Below are 22,126 nucleotides of genomic sequence, written 5' to 3'. Positions count from 1 at the left end.
CCGCTGTTTTCCGGCTCTATTTCTCCGCGGTGTTGTCTGTGTCTCTCCAGCGCTGTGTGTATTCGCTCAGAACAAAGGCTCTGTGTCGCAGGCTTCCGGGAGGGCCGTAAGTGAAGTTACCGTAATTAATCGATATATGCTGTAAAGTGCAGAGTCTCAGCTTTCAGAAACCGTTGAATTTTTTTTGATTGCGCAAACTATGACATCATTACGGTAATCCAAAGTTTTGCTTGCAAAATGTGTCGTCGCCGACACATTCGGTGTTAAAGGGTTAACCAGGATTTCAGTGCTGGATTGTGACAGGGATGGGCGGAGTCTGGAAATGTTGCAGATATGTTAGAAGGTAGTCCGGGTGATGTTTTTTATGTGGGGTGCAAACGAAAGGGTGCTGTTCAGGATGACGCCAAGGCTTTTGACTTGGCTGGTGAAGGATACAGGGAAGCCGTCGATCGTGATGTCGTATGTTTTAGGATTTTGGAGAGAGTGTTTTTGGAGCCGATGAGCAGGGCCTCAGTTTTGCTATCGTTTAGCTTCAGGAAGTTCCTGCTCAGCTCCTGATGTCCTGGAGGCAGGTGGTGAGGGAGGTGGGGTTGAGGGCGGTGGTGGGTTTGGTTGAGATATAGACTTGCATGTCGTCAGCATAGCAGTGAAAGTGGATGCCATGGTGACGGAGGATTGTGCCCAGGGGGAGGAGGTAAATGATGAATACGAATACGAACAATGAATAAAGAGGAATCCACCAAAACATCCGTTGCATATGACTTGGAAATATATGGCTTAGAAAGTAACGAGTACATAGTTCTTCCATGTGTGTATGTGTGTGTTCCCTTTTGTATTCTTATTTTTACTTATATGTATATATATATATTTATATATATATAAGAAAACGTTGTACTCTTCTTACTATGTCTATTCTTGGTGGAAATAAAGAAAAGCTTTAGCCTTTTCTAAAAAAGAAAAAGTAAATCCACTTTCGTCAGTAAAACCTCTCTTCTCTTTCCCTCAATGTTACTGTATGTAATATGTGTTGCCCCTTATATAATATATAATTAAATACAAATGCAATTTAATGACAAATATCATGAAAATTCATACTGATATCAATGGTAATAATTAGTTCTCAAAATGTATTCATAAAAAAAAAAACAGAGTGATCAACTCTCATTCAGACACACCAAAACCCCAGCTGGAGTTCCTCTGTCCACGGAAAAGGGGGGCGAATCCCTCACACACACCCACTCACAGCCCTTGGGTAAACAAAGAACATCTCCTCCAACAGGATGAGGCGACCAAGGGAAAGGGGGACTAACAGAGAAACTTCAGATTGCTCTCTGCAGTTCTCTAATCAACAAAAAGTTTTTTTTTAAATGGTAAAATGGAACCATGTTTCACAAACAATATTCAGCGCTCTATACTGAGTTTAACAAACTAACAAAGGATCCTTACAAAAACATGGAAATTAGTCCACTTTTTGTTTGTGCACTCTGAGTTACGAGGTCAGGTTCTATTCTTTTGACTTTCAAACCCCTCAACTAAAAACTAATTTATTAATAGACTTTTCAGACTTATTAACCACCGATAATCATCACTGCTTTTTTTTTTTTTTTTAAGTAACCAATACAACTTCAAAGTTAATGCACTCCAAATTCGTTTTGCTTACTATGAGTTGGTCTTTCTTCACTGGAAATCCAAGTCTGGTATCTCAATTCCTTGAGTTTTACCACAGCCTTTCTATGGCTGCCTGGCCAGGGAAGGTTGAATCTCCCAAAGAAGAAACACAGCAACTCGCAGCATTGGCATCTCGTCGGTAGGACCTCCAAGTAATGTTGTGGATATTTATCGCTCACAACATTGTGGTATGAAACAGAGAGGAATCAATAAAGCACCGACACAGATATAGTTTAACAATTATTATTTTGTTGCAACACAAACAATAATTATGAGAACACTACTTGCTTCCAAGCACAGCCAAGTAGAGCTCCAACTGACAAAGCGAAACTCTTTCTTAAATAGGAGTTGTTCATGAACACACACACTTTCTGCAAGTCAACCTTTCAATCATCATTATTGACTTGTCCAGACTCTATGGCGCCACGGCAGTCTATGCCATGTGGAGGTCATCTTCTCATAACCTTCGAGAGGCCCCCTTAACTTCCTTAGGCCTCATGTTATGTCTTCAGATATGAACATATGGTATATATCATTAGTAAACTTAATGAATAAGACATTGATTAATTAGTCTATCTTCACACTCTGCTTTCATTATTCTCTGTTTTTAATTTCAGGGCTTAATCGTCTTTTGAGCAATAGCTCATATGAGGCAGCGTTCCCTCTTCACGAGGTAAATGTGCTGATCTCCACAAAGACACATTATATCTACTGCTGTTATATTCCATGTACTGATATTACAGCAATACACACAGATGTTTCTCCATGTCTGTGTATGTACATGTGTGTGTGTGTGTGTGTGTGTGTGTGTGTGTGTGTGTGTGTGTGTGTGTGTGTGTGTGTGTGTGTGTGTGTGTGTGTGTGTGGACTTTAACAGGGGAGCTACCACAGCAAAAACTCCATCAGAACACACGGAGCAGAGAACCATCGGCACCTGCTGTACGAATGCTGGGCCTGGTGGGGCGTTTGGTACAAGTACCAACCGCTGGACCTCATCAGGTAGCACAACTGCATTCACACGTAAAGGTGCAAAGATGTGTCAGAATGTACGTTTGTGACATAAAACATGAACTAACATCATCATCAGAACATGAAGAGATCACAGTGTTGATATTAGAGACGTCTGTGTGTTGCAGAGATATCTCCTGAAATTAGCATGCTAACAGCTAGCATTGACTAACACATTTAACCTCTTAAGGGGTGGGGGACTTTACTCGAAAATACGAAAAATACCTACAAACGAAATACCCAAAGTAAATTGAAAGCTGATCTTCAACCATTTGCACCAGATGCATGATTTTGGTCTCATTCAAAAGATAACTCTTTTTGTGTTCTTGCAAAACATTGATTAATCACTTAGTTTAGTTTAGTAATAGTGGTCTGAATATACTGAATTTTAATAAAATACACTCCGCCGGAAGTTTGTTGTTGAAAGAGATGTCTGAAGATGAGTATAACTGGTAGGTATGGACTGGAAAACACAATAAAAACATAGCAAATAAAATAAAATGTATTTATATAGCCCAATATCACAAATTATACATTTGTCTCAGTGTGCTTTACAGACTGTACAGGTTACGACACCCTCTGTCACCCTGTGACCCCATCGTCACAGTTAGCAGTGAGACATTATAACCTTCATCTTGAATCTGACAGGCTGCAGCTGTCCACAGCTCATCAGGATATTTTACCAGATACAATACATGTTTATGTGTAACGTGTGATGAAGTACTGAGACGGAAGAACTCTGTTGTTTCAGGAGGTACTTTGGGGAGAAGATCGGTCTGTACTTCGCCTGGCTCGGCTGGTACACAGGGATGCTGTTTCCTGCCGCTCTGGTCGGCCTCTTCGTGTTCCTGTACGGCATCTTCACTCTGGAGCACTGCCAGGTCAGGTAAACACATCTCCTCTCTTCTCACAAATGTAAATGTTCCAGAGCTCGTAGCTCCATTATATTTGAAGCATTATTAAAGATGTTCTACGGAAGAACGAGCCTCAGTTTATGCTGCACCAGTGCTCAACAAGTACTGGCCAGAGAGACAGATGTAGTGAAGGTCACGTGACAGATGAGGCTCGTATAACTTAAAGCCTGTTAAATGAACTGAAGGAAGTTACACTTATTCAGGATTCTCTGCTTAAAGGGGACATATGTTCCTTTTCAAGTTCATACTTTTATCTTCTATTAGAACATGTTGACATGCTTAATGTTAAAATCACATTATTCGACTGAACCAGCTGCTGTTCCAGATGCGCTGCTTCCATCCACATCTGTATTCGCTTTTTGTCCCACTAATTGTTATCATGTCTATAATTCTGTTTCTCTTTTATTCTTTACTTTTGAATGTTTCTTACAGCACTTTGGTCAGCTGAAGCTAGAAATAAACTTTACTGCTCCGTCGTGACTTTATAAAAGTCTGAAACACTGCAGTTGCAGAACAGAACAATAGAAGAAGAACAGACCTTTAACATCTCAGATAAAAACAACACACAGGCACGCAGCACTGTTCTTATCAGTTTGGGTTTTTAACATGTTGCTGGGCATGTATTACAAACAGAGTGTGATGGACTGCATGTTGTTCTTCAGTAAAGAAATCTGCCAGGCCACCGACATCATCATGTGCCCCATCTGTGACCAGTACTGCCCCTACCTGAAGCTGTCAGACAGCTGCATCTACGCCAAGGTACCACAGACACATGACGGACTCTGGAGAATGTTTACGAGTGTTTCAACATGCACACAGTCAACTCTAGTGTGTTACACTCAGAAATGTGCAGAGATTGAAGTTAAACTGCATCAATATTAAGTGTGAACTTCAGATAAAGTCTTTATTTAATTGTTTTGTAGCATCCTGTCAACTTGCTGTCTTCTTCTCAGGTCACTCATCTCTTTGATAATGAGGCAACTGTTTTCTTCGCCGTGTTCATGGCTGTTTGGGGTAAGTCAACAGTCGACATTTCTGCACAAACTTTGCAGATGTTTCTTCTCTTAGAAAAGCTCTTGACATGTAATAATATTGAAAGATGTTTTGCCACCTGGGAGCCGCACAGCAAGCACGAAGCGTTGACGTCTGGCTCAGGTCTTGTCCACACCTACATGGGTGTTTTTGTAAACCTTTCCTCTGCGTTTTGGCCTTTCGTCCACACAAGTGGTTGACTTTGTCTGCTGTTTGGTGCTGAGCAGGGACCGTACAGTGGAGCTTTATCACGGACCACTCTCTGCTCCTGGAGGAGACACTGATGAGAGCAGTGAGGCTGAAACTAAAACACTCTGAGAGGATGTTTGTCTGTGTGAACGCGTTACACACATGACCCATTGTTAATACAAAAGTATTGATTAGTGCAGCTTTTCCTTCAATTTACTTATTATTGAAATAATAAAAACCACTATCGCTACATTTAAAGAAAGTTGCATGTGTAGTCCGGAGCCACCGTCTCACCTCCAAACCGGCTCCATACAATCTGACAGCAGGGCAAGAGTATGCACAGATGTTTAAAATAACACTGCTGTGTGCATGTACTCTTCATGTTCTGCTCATAATGTTAGTTCATGTTTTAATGTTTAAGTTTAAAGTCTGGCACATCTTACTGCACCTTTAAAAAGTGCCACATATTTGCATTGCATGTAGCTCGTACATTATTTTAAAAAGATGCATTCACTATATTCATCATGGATATTGATGTCCAGCAGCAGGATCAGCACTGAACCAGGTCCCAGGGAATGGAAGGTGCAAACAGAGAGTTTGTGACGGGTTCATATTCTTCAACTGCTGCAGGCGGTGATGAAGCAGCGTTCACGTCATAGAGCTGACAGCTGGCCTGTTTGTAAATGTCTAGGTGGAAGAATGAGGGAGCTGAGGAATAGACAAGAAAGGAATCTTTAAAAATCTTCAAAATCTGACCCGGAGGCATGACATATCTGATAAGTGTGTCACAAGTAATTGATAATAAAAATGTCTACATCAAGTCTCCAGTGAGTTGTTTCTCTAAAACATCTCGTGAACATTTGTTTTCTAATGATCGTCATTCAACTTAAAACAAGATATCAACTTAAAACGAGCTAGCAGCCACCTCCAGCAGATGCTCACCGATGGGTTTGCTGAAAGTCTCCGGGTGTTTCAGAGACTTTTGTACTCTGTTGTCAAATCTCCAACATCTCAGCAAGAAGAGCAGAACTAAACACAGCTGCAGGGCAAAGGTCAACACGCCCAGCATGATGATGCTGTCGTTAACTGTTGAGGGGAAAGAAGACGAAAGGTTCTGTACTTTTTGAACTTGAATCGCAGCGCCATCAGTTTGTTGTAACCGAAAGCTTCCACACATAAACCGACAGTGAGGAATTGAAGACAGTGAAGTGCTGCAGCGCCCTGATGCGTTGTGTGTTAATAATTCAAACCCTATCAGTTTCACACTCATACATGTTTAATTGTGAATTGCAGATACAGGGGGACTAATGTTGAGTCAAAGCAAAACATATTTTAAAAGTGACTACATTTTAAGACCAGAATCTATGAAAGAAATTAAACCTCTAGAGCTGATTTATTTTAACGCTCCAGAATCATGAACTCTGACCAGCGTGCCTCTGATTGTGAATGTTACCGTACCAGCTGAAGAGAGCAGGGGTGTCGCCTCCCAGTGGGTGACCTCTGGCTGGGTCCTGTTCTGGTTCTTGAGAAAGCCCATCAGTTCCTCTGTGCTGCGGCAGCGGGACCTGTGCAGCACAGTGTTCACTTGTGTTCACTTGTGTTCTCTTGCATCCTGTCAATGATTACAGTTTTCTTCTGCACAGTAAAATGATCAAATCTCTTAAGTTAGTTATAACCGTGTGAAACCTTTTCACGCTGAGCAAATCAGAACCAGTGTTTGGTATTGTTTACATACTGATTACTGAAAGTGTTCAGTGTTTATATTAAGTTTATCTAATTGACAGAGTCTGTGTGTAAAGAGACTTGATTTAAATCCAAAGGATCGTGTGAGCTGTGAAGGCTGGGGAGTCCATTTAACTTTAAATCCATTTAACTTTAAATATCGGGAAAGTGTGTGGCAAAGAAATTCAGGGTATTCAAATATTTTAGTAAGATGATATCTTAAAGACAATTTAATGACGTCAGCGTGATATTAAACGTATTTTCTGGAGTAAAAAGGTCAAACTAACTTTAATTATCTGAGTCCCTCTCGTCTACAAACTAACTTTAACAACCTTGAATAAGTTACAGTGCAAACTAACGTCATGCATCCGACTGAAATGTAACATTGAAAGGATGGTGGAAGATGAAGCTGTTTTCACAGCTGCAGACGTACCAGAAATACTTTAAAGTATTCCAGTTTTAACATTTGTATCCAGTGAGAGTCTGAAAGCACTGACCTTACAGTAACGGCTTCTTGCTGCTGCGGCTTCTGTCCCAGTGAATATATTTTGGGGTTCTGCAGCTCAAATCCCTTCATTAGGGTTCCTCAGACGTGTACTCCCCTGCTGACTCCACAGAGGAACTGGTGCCTTCTCAGACAGCCCAGCCTTCACACACAAAGCATGCTGCTCTGGAGAAAAAGAATCTGCACGGTTTGAAAGGCTGAGCATAAAAACTTCTGCTTCACGCTTGAGAGGAGAAGCAGCTATTTGTGTGTGGAATTAGTTATCTATCCAAAGGACTTTGATCAGCAATACCTTCGCTCAATGCCTGAACACTGACGGGTTCAACAGTGCAACTCTCCTGGCTTCAAACCAGCCGCTTGCACTGCGTACCACCAATCTCAACTCAGATCATCTGACCATGACTTCACCTTTTTCTTTACTTGACGGATTTTGGTGACTGTCCCTTAATTGTGTTTTGGTCAAATGAGGCTGTAAAACGGTCGATGTCTGCGACAGACTCTGATCGTTGCATCATCAGAGCTCGATGTGACCTTTCATAGTAAAATATTACCTTTTCATTTCTACCAGTGTTGGTAGAATGCTCAGATTTTATGGAGCTTGAAATCTTAAACAATGTTGTTAGCATTGTGCATGTGTTGACCTTCTGTCCAGGTGCAGCTACTGTGCTCCGTTAAAGCTGCACTAATTCATATGTTTGTATTGAGAAGCGGTCAGACGACTGTGTGACGTGAAAGACGTCTCTCGTAGTGGCGAATCTACAGACAATCATCCCCCGACTCGCCAGTTCCCCTCAGCTCTACAGAGCGTTTTAGTGTCTTTCAGCTTTGTTTTGGTTTTAGGGCAACTTTAATCCTCTGATTCACTTCCAACCTCATTTCCAGACACAACAAAACCCCCACTGCACAATACCTGCAGACAGACAGTTAGCAGTTAGCACCGTGAGCATCAGGAGTTGGTTTGAGACCAAAACAGAGCGAGAGGAGGAGAGTTAATGTTGGACTAGGTACTGTGTAACATATTACATTTATAGTTATAGTATTGGATTTGGATTATATAAAAATGTTTGTCAGTCAAGAAGAAGAAATGAAAAATAGAAAATGTGTCTTGGAGTCAAGTCATGGTGCTGTAGCCTGAAGGTTTTCAGATGTGATGAAGAGCTCAGGTCATTATTTGATCAGGACTCTTCAGTGACACTAATGTTCACACACAAACACCTGACGTGGTTTTCTTCATGTGTTCTAGCAACTGTCTTCCTGGAGTTCTGGAAAAGACGCAGAGCCGCCCTCGCATACGACTGGGACCTCATCGACTGGGAGGAAGAGGAGGTGAAGCACGTACTGCATGTGGCCGTGCATACTTACATTTAGTGAATGTTGGGAGAAGACTTTTAAAAAGTGGAAAACCAACGATTGAGAGTTCTTTCTTTGTGGTTTAATTGGGCTCACTTGTTCAGCTCTGATGATGTGTCTGCCTTCAGCTCTGCTCTGGAGAGATGTTTGCCTCCTCGGTCTCTGCTAGTCTGCAGGCATTTATTTAACAAGGTGGGAGTGTTGCACTGAGAGCCTGCACCAAGGGAGTCTGTCCTGAATCAATGTATGACTCACTAAACATGTACAACGCTTTTATAATGAAAGCTCCTACAGACTGCACAGTGAGTGCTGTGCACAGAACAGAACAGAAGAGCAGAACAACCTGATACGTCCTTTACATTCACTGCTAAACGTTGCTCACGTGTGTCGTGTCCTTTATCTGTCAGGATGAAATACGCCCACAGTTTGAGGCCAAATACTCCAAAAAGGAGAGGATGAACCCGATATCTGGGAAGCCTGAACCTTACCAAGCGTTCACCGACAAATACAGCCGACTCATCGTCTCAGCATCCGGGATCTTCTTCATGGTGAGTAAACGTCAAGCAGCCGTCTCCTCCCTTTATTGTCTTAGAGGCTTTTTATGTTTATTAAGTTCATGGTTGTTAAAGCCACATTTCTTGATTGTAGATTTAAATATTCTCTTACAAATGCCTTTTATTAGTAAAACATATAAACACTTACTAACTGTTTTTAATCCATCTTTAACTGTATTTCATATTCTTCCATCTAATGATAACTCATGTATGTACAGTAAGGTACTAGTTCCTATCTTTATGTATATTGCGAAGTCGTGTAGTTAGTGGTATTTTTGCGACAGATACTGGTGGTGATCGCCGCGGTGTTCGGCATCGTCATTTACCGCGTGATCACCGTCAGCACCTTCGCCGCCTTCGGCTGGGCTCTCATCAGGAACAACTCTCAGGTGGCGACCACAGGGACGGCAGTCTGCATCAACTTCTGCATGATCATGCTCCTGAACGTGGTGAGTGTCTGCTGTAGTGCGTGGAGCAGAGGGGGACATGATGGCGTGATGATTATAACACATCTGTACGAGTAAAGACTGCATCTATAGGCCATGAAACATCACAATTCATGTCACCTCCTCCCTCACTGATGGCCTCCAACTTTATGTCTTTTTCTAGCTCTACGAGAAAGTTGCTCTTCTTCTCACCAACTTAGGTAAGTTGACTGCACCAGCAGAGCTCATGTTCTGGACGCGTGATCATCAGTGCACATTGGTGTTAGCTCAGGACTGAACACAGCGTCTTTAGTTTCTCTCTCCGTGCCCCCACAGAGCAGCCACGGACAGAGTCCGAGTGGGAGAACAGCTTCACGCTCAAGATGTTCCTCTTTCAGTTTGTCAACCTCAACAGTTCAACTTTCTACATCGCCTTCTTCTTGGGAAGGTGAGGAAGTCCTGCAGAACTTACAAATACCCTTCAACGCGTGACCCCGTCCTGAAGGCTTCTCAGACATCAATACTCTGGAGACACAGAAACCCTTTGGATGAAACAATAAATATAGATGTGAGACAAACAGACAAACCTTTGGGGATATTGACTCTCCTCTCAGAACTCTTCAGGGATTTTGGTTTGTATGAGATGACTGAAACTCAGAAGAGGTCAATGTGTTGGACATTAAACTGATCCCATTGGTCATTGCAAAGTCTGCTGATGTTACAGGATTTTAACGCTGCCACATGAGTTTATTTTTAAAGTTATTGTTTCATCCTGACAGATTTACAGGCCGGCCCGGTGCATATCTCCGCCTCATCAATCGCTGGAAACTGGAAGAAGTGAGTAATTACTTTGCTTTCCCTGAGGGGAGTAAGAGCAAAGCATGATGGATCTGAGTAATTCTAAATTGGACATTAAGCTATGATTGAACCCCCCCCCCCCTCCCCTGTGGTCTAAGGGGACAAAAGGCGCTTTTAGGAGCTGATGTAACGTGTCCACTTGTTCCCATGGCCACTGAAATGGAACAATTCTCCATAATGTGACGTGTACAGTACGAGTGCAGAATCAAGATGGTGCAGCAGAGATTAGTGGATTTCATTGACATTTGCAAAGCTGATAAAAGCTGAAAGCTGTTTTAATTACAACATTCTGATTATAAATGCATGTTGTTGGCTGATTCCCCAGAGTATCAGCTCATCATAATGTTTGTGCCGTTCTTTGTGTAGTTCATTACTGAAACTAAGTAAGTAAAGATAGGGTTCAGGGTGTTACTGTGTAAAACATTTCTTTAGATCAGCGCTCAAGTCGGTCACTGTGTAATAAGTTGCAAGTTAAATATTTTGTAGAGAGGTATTTATTTTTTAAATAAACTCAATTGAGTCATTTTTTGCTAGTGTTACGCCCCCGGCTCGGCGAGGGAAAAGGGAGTAACATATAACCAGATGTTGATGGTAAAATAAGATATATTTATTAAATACGGTGGACAATTTGACAAACAATTGCTTTTAACGACACAACAAAGAACAAAAGGAGGGCTCTTAACAAAACAAACTTATGGCATATGGCTGACAACGCCAGCCCCGACTGTAGCGCTTTTCTCCAGTGCGCCTCGGATTGGAGAGCCGGAACAGGTGCACACTAATCACGGCTGGCCTTCGCCAAGGTGGGAGGAGAGGACCTGCGTGCAGCCAATCAGGGGCCGGGGATCACACATCCACTCTGCATACCTAATAGGGAACACAGGGTGCAGACATCCACATAATAACCCCCACAGATAAATAAGGCCGTAACAGCTAGCATTTGACTTTTTTTATATAATATTGCTGTAATTTCATATCACATACACATTGACAATTCATAATTAGTTTTACAAAGTAGCTTTACTTAAAACAAAGTAGATTTCTCCCTCAGGTATCTCTGCTGTAGTTCTTCCAGTGAACAAGCTTCCCCAACACGTCAACCTGCAGGAGACATTAATGTTCACTGCAGGTGTCAGAAAGATCTCTCTCAATCACAAACGTTCAGGCAGTAAAGAAGTGTAACGGGCCTGAAGAGCAGCGTGTGTGACTGCGCTGAGCTGTGCATGAAGTGAGGAATGACCCCGATGGTCTCTCCACCTCTCCACCTCTGCAGCCCTAAACAAAGGCCAGCGTCCCACTCTGATTGGCCACGAGGGGAAACGCACCAAGCTGGTCTCAATCCTTAATTAGGAGCCAACAGGTGATCTGAATAACCTGCAATCAGCTCAGGGCGAGGGAGGCTGCAGCTGGAGGGATCACAAATAAAAGATGGCTACACTGCTGTACAGGATAAAGCGTTGTACAAATGTAAGAAGGAAGAAATTACAACAACATAAAGTAATAAAAACAACAGTTTTTGTCATCTAATTCCATTTGAAACTCTGAATCACATACAAGATTAATATCATCCTGTAGAAAGATGGAAAAAACTTCTGGATCTTCTAAAGTCAGTGTCTTTAGTTGTAGTTTTATGCAGCTGCAGAATGAATACCAGTAGAAGTAAAGTACGTGTGTGTCTGGGTTATGCAGTCGGAGATAAATAGCCTGCATGCTAGTGGATTAGCACTTCATAGATCACAGGGATGTCTGTAGAAGAGGGAGATGCGTGTCATGTTGTACAGAGAATATCCCCAAAGATTGACGTTCAAAGTACCGCTGTGACTCACCAGGTAAAGACTTGAGCTGTCTGGGACATCCATGATGCCGACACTCAGCGTGGGACCCACAGTAACGCTGGGCATATTAATGGACATGAAGCTATATTATTTTCTTATGGCCACTGTAGTATGTTTTGATATATGTTCATGTGCAACAGCAACTATAACATTTCCGTAGGTTAACTTCTGGTTACAATGAGGCAGTTGGAGCACTTCGGGATCCTACAGGTGAGGAGGGGCGCAGGCCATATTCATGAGACCGAGCCGACGCTGTGCAGCTGCGTTGCACTGATGTGCTTGTGTTGCTGGATTTACAGAAAAAAACAAAGTCAAATCTATTTCAAACGCACGCACGTGTCCTGGAAGTCCCTCTTGTGTCCACGTGTGCAACATATACATGCTGACTTTATGACTTTACCTATTTATGTCTTCACATTAATGTAGTGTCATTGTTAGCTACGGTTTGATTCGACCCTCTCTCTCTCTCCCTGTTGCTGTAGTGCCACCCCAGCGGCTGTCTCATTGACCTCTGTATGCAGATGGGGATCATCATGGTGCTAAAACAGACCTGGAACAATTTCATGGAGCTCGGCTATCCGTGAGTTTCTGACCGAACTACAAATAATAACAGTTTACAACTTATTCAGTCTGATATCGTGCCAGTCGACTGTTTTCCTGAGTGATATCAGAGGAAATTCGATCTACTTGTTTCTGTCTGTTGTTGTTTTGCAAGGCTGATCCAGAACTGGTGGACACGGCGGAGGCTGAGGAGAGAGCACGGGCCGAACGCCAAGGCCGGCTTCCCACAGTGGGAGAGGGATTACAACCTGCAGCCAATGAATGCATATGGACTGTTTGATGAATACTTAGAAATGAGTATGTTACATACATTTTGTTCAGCACATATAATCAAACCTTTAGGTATCAGGTGTGAGGTCCATGGATTAAGATTCTTTAATACAATCATCTGTTGCTCTCCTTTGTGACTGAGTGGGTCACACTGAGCAAACTGCATTCATCACTGGTTTTATGTTAACAATGGAGAATGTGTAATGTGATGGGTTGAATCATCACTCGAATGCAGTTTTCTTCAGCAATTTAGCATCTTTCAGCGTATTGTTTTAGTTTTTCCAGCTAAAAAGCGACACTGTTGTGGTTCCCTGTCACCGAGCTGTGACGACACGACACATACTCACACGTCCGATACACAAAGGGAGACGGACCGTCCTCAAAACAAATTGATCCTCAAAATAAACCCTCCTGCAGTGAACAGAAGCACACACGGCCGAATGCAGAGTTACATCATCGGACCATCCTGATATGTTGAATGCTGATGTCGCTCCATATCTGCTGAATGTGTAAATACAGAATTGTTTGCTAACATGTTAGCTCTGCTGTACCTCTGCAGGGACTATGGGACCTGAAGGCTCATGGTTTTGTGTCTGTTTCAGTTCTACAGTTTGGTTTCACCACCATCTTTGTGGCAGCTTTTCCTCTGGCCCCTCTCTTAGCGCTGCTCAACAACGTCATCGAGATTCGTTTAGACGCCTACAAGTTTGTGACACAGTGGCGGCGCCCTCTGCCCTCACAAGCCAAAGATATAGGTAAATGAACGATGTTCATTGTTTTTTTTCTTAATGTTTGCCTTCCTGTTTTATATGGTTGTTAGCTATAATGTCATGTGTAATTGGTGCGTTTGTGGCAGGGATCTGGTATGGCATTCTGGAGGGAATCGGCATCTTGTCTGTCATCACCAACGCCTTCGTCATCGCTGTTACCTCAGACTTCATCCCTCGCCTTGTTTACGCCTACAAGTATGGACCTTGTGCTGGCCAGGGTCGAGCAGGGGAGGGGTAAGTGATGACGTAACTTCCTCCAATATACTTTTCCTACAGTTCAAAGGTCGGCCGGAGTTTTTGTTCAGTTTCATGAGATTTTCAATTTGATATTTAAATGTGAATCATTCATCAAAACAAATAGATATTTATTCTGTGCGGATACGTGGAGAGCTTTAAAATCAATATATCTTGCCCTACAAAAAAGCATTTGTACTTAGTTCTCCCTTCATTAAGTACTGATATAAGGTTGACAATTACATTTACATAACAATGTTATTATTATATATTGTAAACAAGACAGGGCCCCCAACTGATCCTTGTGGAACACCTTTTGACACTGGATCTACAAGCAGTTGAATCAAACCCAAAATGACGGCGTGTGGATTAGTAAAAGGTGATCATCTGATGTCTCGTGTATTCCTCAGGTGTATGATGGGATACGTCAACGCCAGTCTCTCCATATTCCAGGTGTCTGACTTTGAGAGGAAATCACAGTCCAGGACTAATGGCTCCGAACTGTTTGGAGAAGCTGTGAAGTATTGCAGGTAAGGTGTGTGTGTGTGTGTGTGTGTGTGTGTGTGTGTGTGTGTGTGTGTGTGTGTGTGTGTGTGTGTGTGTGTGTGTGTGTGTGTGTGTGTATGTGTGTGTGTGTGTGTGCGTGTGCCCAACAAACGTTTTTCAGTGCTCATCAAGCATAAGTATCTATTTCGTATTGTCGGAAGATTATTTATTTGAACAGTATTTGACTGCTTTAGTGCCACCCATACACTGCGCATAAGAAGGTCGCTGTGGCGTCACCCATTGGTTGGCGGACTACGCTTTTGAAGCCTCTGCCTTTGAAGAGTTTTGGCGTTTTGGCCATCTTGTTTTTATGCAACCAGAAGTGACACGAGAGGACGGAGCGAAGTACGACCGAACGCTTTAGGAGACCAAAATGTTTGATTCACTTTGATGAAGTGAAAACACTGAAAAGGTTAAAGTTATGAGAGGAAAACACCCTAACCCTAAAATGTTTCCCATTATACAAAAGCCAACCTCAAGCTAACAACATCTTTTTTATTTTAGTTATAAAGCCTCCGCCCTCGGCTATCATCGTCCGATATCTCAGCGATGCCTTGAGGGAATTTCTTCAAATTTAACCCCAAAGTCCACTTGGACTCGAGTAGGAAGTGATTAGATTTTCAAGGTGTGACCTCACTCATACCTCAAGAATTCACACGCTAATTATGACAATTTCTGTAAACTGCAATGTGCCTGCAGAGGGACACACTGCGGTTCTTTCTAGTGTTGAACATGTGACAGTTGTGTCGTATGTGTACAGATGCTGTCAGCATCCTGAGCTACATGAGTCATTAGTGCTACTTTGTGATGACCTTTGAACCCGTCTGTTGGACTCCTCAGGTATCGGGACTACAGGGAGCCTCCGGGCTCTGCTGAGCCGTACTTGTACACGCTGCAGTTCTGGCACGTCCTGGCCGCCCGCCTCGCATTCATCATCGTATTTGAGGTCAGTGTTTTAATCTGTGACGGCAGACAGCAGGCTGGGTTTGGGTCCCGTCTCCACCCATTAGTGTCCATCTATAACATTCTGCTCATAGCCAATCAGGAGGTCTGCTGAAGAGACTTGATGCTTCTACGTTAATACTTCTACAGATGGATTAAACTTGATCGATGGATTTAATGTTTTGCTGTTATAAATTCTCCCTAATCTGAACTATTACGCTTTTTAAACCAGATTAACTCAAATTGTGGCTGTTTCTGATTCCAAACTACATGATTCCTGTGAGCTGTTTCCAGCAGCCTCAGCACAGTGTCGTGTGCACACGCTGCCACTAACAAGGTTTTACACAGCTGGCTCAAATTAATCTTGTTTAGTTAAATCCTGAAAGTCAAAACGTAACTAGTTCACACGGAAGTTATGCTTCAAAAAGACAAACTGTAAAACTGTTTGGTTTTACAGCCTGCAACTTCACTGTTTTGCTTCACTGTCATGTTAAGTATTATGATCTAGAGGCTGTTTGTAACCTGACCTCAGTGTCATCCCGGTCCTGCGTTGTACTGAGTTACACTGTGTCTCTCCTCACAGACACATCTGTTAATTTTAAAGCAGAACATTATAGAAGTCATTGCTTCTTTTAGAGCCACTGACACTTTTCTGCAGCAGTCGGACCGAACGAGAGCAAAAACATTTCTGTTGGGCATGTAATGATAAATAAGAAACAGAACACAGTGGATGGAAAGAAGCTCAAACTATGATCATGTGTGTTTTTTAAAGAAATCCCCTTTAAAGCTAGTTAATAACTAAAGACAAAGCTTCACGGGGCCGGGGGTGTGAGACAACTTCTATTTAAAATATACAGTTTGCTTAGATCTCAGGATATTATTCATTTCTGTGAAGAAAGCTAAATTAAATTACTATTTTTAAACTTTTGATAACTAAAGAAAAAACTGTTGTTTTTTAAATCTCACAGATTCACAAAACTTCCCTCTGATAAAAAGCCTTGTCCTGCTTTAAAAGTACACCGTTAAAACAGCCAAAGAGGTAACAGAACAATGGCCACGAGACAGGAAGCTCTGAATTAATCAAAAAAGAAGCCTATTAAGGATGCATGATTGTTAACAAATATACAGACAGAGAATTGTATTAAAAGTTCTTAAACATAACAGGAAGACTCATCTTCAGTTTACTGAAGGGTAGAGAAGGTTTTACTGTATTAACGTGTCTCCGTCCAGCAGTGAGGGATTCTACTTCCTGTCTGGTGTTTCCTGACTCATCACTTTAGTATTTGGTTTGTTGTTTCAGGTTTTTGTGATAACGTGCTATGTTTTTGCAGCACATGGTGTTTGCCATCAAGACGCTGATCGCGTACCTGATCCCCGACCTCCCAAAGGACCTGCGGGACAGAATGCGCAGAGAGAAGTACCTGATCCAGGAGATGATGTATGAGGCCGAGTTGGAGAGACTGCAGAAGGAGAAAAACGAGAAGAAGAAGAAAGAAAGGGCCCATCACAAGGAGTGGCCCTGAAAGCACCAACTGGTACAGCCGGAGATTCAGAAACAGTTTGTACACGACGTTTTTCAGCTGTGTTCATAACTCTGTAGGAGTCCTGCTCTCACACTAACGTGAGCAGCTCCGTCCTGATCTTTATTGGATTCTTGAAGTTACCAAAGATAGTGTTGTATTTTTAAACCTCAATTTGTGCTCACTCAAAGCCTTTACTCGTTACATTAAATGAAAACATACCTTTTAAAGATATGAGTGTGTAAGAACTAACTCGCTGTACAGTACGATGTAGTACAACTTGTTTTCATGGGACTTGCAGCTTTAGCCTCTGTTAGCTCTGTGTTCTATATCGAGCACATTTAAGACTCTTTTACATGAGTGTCGATTTAATACGAGTCAGCTGGAAAGGTTAAAACTCTTCCAGAGACGTTAGATAATGAACAGCTGTCGGTGTCTAGAGATGAGCAGCCAGTCACTAAGAGTTTCAGATGTGTAGCGAGTTATACGGTTAATTAAAATAAGTTTTGCATATAGTTGTAAAACAATTTAAAATAGATTTTAAGAGGCCAAAACCAGGTTGTAAGGAAGGAAAGGAAGTAAGCGTTTAAAGGAAACATCTTATTGAGCCTTTCAGAGCGGAAATAAAACATCTAAAGTGTAACGCTGTATGTGTCCAGTGTTGACAGGCCTTACCGTGGACTTTCTCTTATTCCCAGGTTATCAGCTGGTGTTTGGTTTTCACTGCACAGTGGAGGAAGGAGAGGAGTGCTGGGTTTCCTGCATGATACTGGACCCTCATTCCTTCCTCCTGCCATGTCAAACCAGCACCTCCTAGTGGACAGTAGATGAACTTCATCCGGCCCGTGTGGCTGCATACATAACGGATGTCCTCTTTTTGCTACCTTTTTTCCCTCCAGATAGTTTCTACCACTTCGGACTCCACAGCGTATGTCTTCAGATCCTGAATGTAGATTTCAAGCAAGACTAAACTGTTACAGACTTCTTGTTTAAGACGAGAGAAATAACTACCGAGCTTACTGAATGACAAACCCTGTTTACATGTCTCCTTGTTTGAGGAGTTCACATATTGCTTTATTGTAAATAAAGATATTTAAATGAATGTCAGGTCATCTGCTCTGCTAGTGCAATAAAAACGAGAGAATTGCAATTTCTTAGGGAGTTGCGGTGGGATTGCTGGCGGCTGAACATGTGAACAGTCGGGAGCTAAACTGCATTGTTTGAAAAGCTGGAAGCTGGACTTCATGTGAGCTCCTGAGCAGCATCACTTATAAACGTCTGGAGATGAACTGCACTTTGTATCAAGCAGGATTTAATTTGGTGTGTGTGTGTGTGTGTGTGTGTGTGTGTGTGTGTGTGTGTGTGTGTGTGTGTGTGTGTGTGTGTGTGTGTGTGTGTGTGTGTGTGTGTGTGTGTGTGTGTGTGTGTGTGTGTGTGTGTGTGTAAAGAAAAAAAGTCATTGCTACTTTTATTTCGAAAGTCTTTAGTGCTAAGGAAGCCTGCTGTGAGCTCTTGTCACCTTTGGGGGCTTTTATTTCGAAAATGTTTCCCCTACTGACAGCAGCCATGTTGTTTTGATCTTTTCCCGCTTTAAAAAAGTCTTTTTTTCTTGCCACAGAAATGTCTAATCTCTTGTGACGAAGTGTAAATCTGTTTGCGTTGATAATTACATTGTTTACGTCTTGATGAAAAAAGTGTGAAGATTGTTGTGTCGAGGAAAAGTTGAAGAGAAACTTTGAAGAGAAGTTTAACTTTGTGTGTAATGTTACCAACTAACTTTAACATTGGCTCCATTCATTTGAATACGGAACAAATGCCAGAAAAACTTTGACCGATTATGTTTCAACGATAATTTGCGATAACGTCCTGGATAAGTTGAAGAATGTAGAAGAAGAAGCCGTCAGCAGCAGCAATCCCACCAGTAAAAGTTACTCTGACAATATTCTGTGGCGCTGACCGCTGGCTTCAATGGGAAGTGCTTTCCATTGGAATTTAGATTCATAACTGCTGTAATAAACATTATTTATTGTAAAGAAATCTGACTTTGACTTGAGTTTGTGTTTCTTTTTTTATAGAGCTGGTAGAAGAACCTGCTGAACTATTTAAATATAAATATATATATTTATATATATATATATATATATATATATATATAATACCTCTTTTTCCCTGACAGTAAAGACAGTTAGCACTGATACACGGCAGATTTAATATAAATATTAATAACTGATCATTTACACAAAGCTGATTCAAAGCCTTCTCCACTCGTTCTGGGGAGAAAATACTAAAGTTATATTTGTTAAGAGGTTAGTGTCGAGGAGTACTTCTCTCTCCCCCAGGGGGGGGGGGGGCAGAGGGCTGAGGTACACTAATGCTTCACACAGTTATTGTCATAATGCCCATGAAAATATAATAATAACTTCACTGCTTTGCACAAGTTGTACGTAATACAAACTCAAGTTGTTTTTAAAGTGTGTGTGTGTGTGTGTGTGTATGTTACCACATATTTGTGCTGTGTCGAGGCCGACCTGCTCGTGTCCCCTCAACCCTCCTGTATGCTTCTGTACTTCATGTTACAATGTGTGAATTCATTTGTGAGTAATTTGAATCCACTGGGATTTGCTTCGTGTTCACAAACACGTGTTTAACAACGTCTATGACTATCTGCTCGTTCTGAACATACAAAGAATCATAGATTAGAGAGAAGGGCTAGTCCTCCATCATTAATTACTCTGCTGCTGTGGCATTCGCAAAAACTCCATTTTGATTATTAAAAGCCGGGGACAGAGGAGGCGGACGGAGTTTTGTTGTGTATTCTGCTCTCCTCTCTAAGAGGATTATCCCTGACACACGCTCAGGACTTACGTAAGGCTATCAGAGGATAACATCCTCCAGTTAGGCAGCTGAGCTGAGGTGTGTGCGGACGCTGAGCACGTGGACTCAGACTCTCACCTTGGTGCTGAATATGAAACCATCATCATCATCATCATCATCATCATCATCATCATCCTAAATGACTTTATCAAACTACATGGATCCTTCCTGTCAGATGTTGTGGAGCTCTTCTAAAGAGACAGATGTGTCTGAACACAAACGTAGCAGCTTTGACTTGCATTAAATATGTTCTTTGATAAATACTACGTATACTTGTTATACTTCGGACTGTGAATCTTTGCACTTTTCTGCACAAAACTACCTTAAAACAGCTCTTTAATTTTTTATTTAGATATATTGTAAATATGTTTATAGTATAGTATAGTGTAGTTTCCTCAATTCTATATCTGTTTCTTCATTTTTGCAATACTTGCATTTAGTTTTAATTTTAAGCACCAATACACCAAAACTAAATTCCTTGTATGTTAAAATTTGAGGAACTCCTGAATCCGACTAACACACCCTCTATGGTAGAGGCAGAGCTGGAAGCTGATGGGGGATCATTGTCAATTTCCCTGATAGAAGTCACTGAGGTAGTCAAACAACTCCACAGTGGCAAAGCCGCAGGGGTTGATGAGATCCGTCCAGAAATGCTGAAGGCTTTGGGTGTTGAGGGGCTGTCTTGGTTGACACGCCTCGTCAACATTGCGTGGAAGTCTGAGACAGTGCCTAGAGGTTGGCAGACCGGGGTGGTGGTTCCCCTATTTAAAAAGGGGGACCAGAGAGTGTGTGCCAACTACAGTGGTATCACACTTCTCAGCCTCCCTGGTAAAGTCTACTCCAAGGTACTGGAAAGGAGGGTTCGGCCGGTAGTCGAACTTCTGATTGAAGAGGAACAATGCAGATTCCGTCCTGGTCGTGGAACAACGGACCAACTCTTCACTCTCGCAAGGATCCTGGAGGGGGCCTGGGAGTACGCCCATCCGGTCTACATGTGTTTTGTGGATCTGGAGATGGCGTATGACCGGGTCCCCCGGGTGATACTGTGGGAGGTGCTGCGGGAGTATGGGGTGAGGGGGTCACTTCTGAGGGCCATCCAATCCCTGTACGCCCAAAGCGAGAGTTGTGTCCGGATACTTGGCAGTAAGTCGGACTCGTTCCCACTGAATGTTGGCCTCCGCCAGGGCTGCACTTTATCACCAATCCTGTTTGTGATTTTCATGGACAGGATATCGAGGCGTAGTCGTGGAGGAGAGGGGTTGCAGTTCGGTGACCTGAGGATCTCATCGTTGCTCTTTGCAGATGATGTGGTCCTTATGGCATCATCAGTCTGCGACCTTCAACAGTCACTGGATCGATTCGCAGCCGAGTGTGAAGCAGTTGGGATGAGGATCAGCACCTCCAAATCTGAGGCCATGGCTCTCAGCAGGAAACCGGTGGATTGTCTACTCCGGGTAGGGAATGAGCCTTTACCCCAAGTGAAGGAGTTCAAGTACCTCGGGGTCTTGTTCGCGAGTGAGGGGACGATGGAGCGAAAGAGTGTATTTTGTAAGGTAATATTCAAAGTTAATTAAGCTGTCTTATGCACATTTTAAATTTTCTAAGTGCAACTTTGTTTTTCAAATTGTTATTGAAAATGTTAACATTAGAGACATTTCAGCTTTAAAGTAAACATTAAAGGGACATTTACATAGGAGTATGTTTTAAAGGGTTACATTTTCTTCTGGTAAAAGTGAGTTACTGTGGAGTTGAAAATGTTAAAGTCAAGCAAGCCTACAATCTACGTTAGAGATAGTGCAAATTCTCAAGACCAAGTATCAAAAGATCAAGTGGAGGATGCTGAAGCGCAGCAACCGAGAAGAGGTCAAAGAACCAAGACTCTGACAGAGAAAGGTAAAGCAATACAAGAAGAAAAAACTATAGCGCTTCAACAGAGATTCAACTACATTTATGACAAATAGAAAGCACAAGTCAAATCTTCGAAGCAGCCATTATCACAATCTACAGAGCCTTTACCTGAGGATCTGATAAATGACATCATTGGGGAAGTCACAAGTCTTTCTGCAGATGTCCAACGTGTTTATGATGATCTACGTAAAGTCTCAACTCCAGACCAAGACACACGTCAAAGAATGGATCTGTGTGTAGAGCTGTCTAAGTTTGTTCTAAACAAAGCATCAAGTTTACTGAATGGAAGGATTCCAGAAGAAGAAGATTGGCCAGAAGCAGGCTCTCTCTTTGATACAAGCACCTACAAATCTGGTTCTTCCTTGAAAAGCAGCTCAAAGCGTTCGGGCAGGTCTTCTGTAAAAAGATGGGAGGCTGCTGCTGCAAGCCAAGCTGTTCTGA

The 22,126-nt window shown here is 42.3% G+C and overlaps 1 protein-coding gene across 7 annotated transcripts in view; it reads left to right on the top strand.

The window, feature by feature from the left end:
* The window catches only part of LOC115028297 (anoctamin-4-like), a 41,139-nt gene extending 22,208 nt beyond the window's left edge, over nucleotides 1–18,931 (top strand). For 3 of the 7 annotated variants that reach the window (XM_029461979.1, XM_029461984.1, XM_029461985.1), the window contains 18 exons: nucleotides 2,286–2,341; nucleotides 2,546–2,667; nucleotides 3,428–3,562; nucleotides 4,253–4,349; nucleotides 4,544–4,604; nucleotides 8,282–8,364; nucleotides 8,796–8,936; nucleotides 9,227–9,391; nucleotides 9,552–9,588; nucleotides 9,704–9,815; nucleotides 10,147–10,204; nucleotides 12,543–12,640; nucleotides 12,776–12,918; nucleotides 13,494–13,646; nucleotides 13,748–13,895; nucleotides 14,306–14,425; nucleotides 15,282–15,387; nucleotides 16,715–18,931. In XM_029461979.1, coding sequence (XP_029317839.1) covers nucleotides 2,286–2,341; nucleotides 2,546–2,667; nucleotides 3,428–3,562; nucleotides 4,253–4,349; nucleotides 4,544–4,604; nucleotides 8,282–8,364; nucleotides 8,796–8,936; nucleotides 9,227–9,391; nucleotides 9,552–9,588; nucleotides 9,704–9,815; nucleotides 10,147–10,204; nucleotides 12,543–12,640; nucleotides 12,776–12,918; nucleotides 13,494–13,646; nucleotides 13,748–13,895; nucleotides 14,306–14,425; nucleotides 15,282–15,387; nucleotides 16,715–16,906 — 2,027 coding nt within the window. In that variant the 3' untranslated portion in view covers nucleotides 16,907–18,931. The remainder of the gene's footprint in view (nucleotides 1–2,285; nucleotides 2,342–2,545; nucleotides 2,668–3,427; nucleotides 3,563–4,252; nucleotides 4,350–4,543; nucleotides 4,605–8,281; nucleotides 8,365–8,795; nucleotides 8,937–9,226; nucleotides 9,392–9,551; nucleotides 9,589–9,703; nucleotides 9,816–10,146; nucleotides 10,205–12,542; nucleotides 12,641–12,775; nucleotides 12,919–13,493; nucleotides 13,647–13,747; nucleotides 13,896–14,305; nucleotides 14,426–15,281; nucleotides 15,388–16,714) is intronic. The other 4 variants (XM_029461982.1, XM_029461980.1, XM_029461983.1 and 1 more) reach the window with 4 other exon arrangements.
* Nucleotides 18,932–22,126: the final 3,195 nt, after the last annotated feature.

The sequence above is a fragment of the Cottoperca gobio genome, chromosome 23 (assembly GCF_900634415.1).
Source record: "Cottoperca gobio chromosome 23, fCotGob3.1, whole genome shotgun sequence".
Lineage (NCBI taxonomy): Eukaryota > Metazoa > Chordata > Actinopteri > Perciformes > Bovichtidae > Cottoperca > Cottoperca gobio.
Note: the sequence above shows the minus strand (reverse complement) of the source record. Positions and strands in the feature narration are given on the sequence as shown.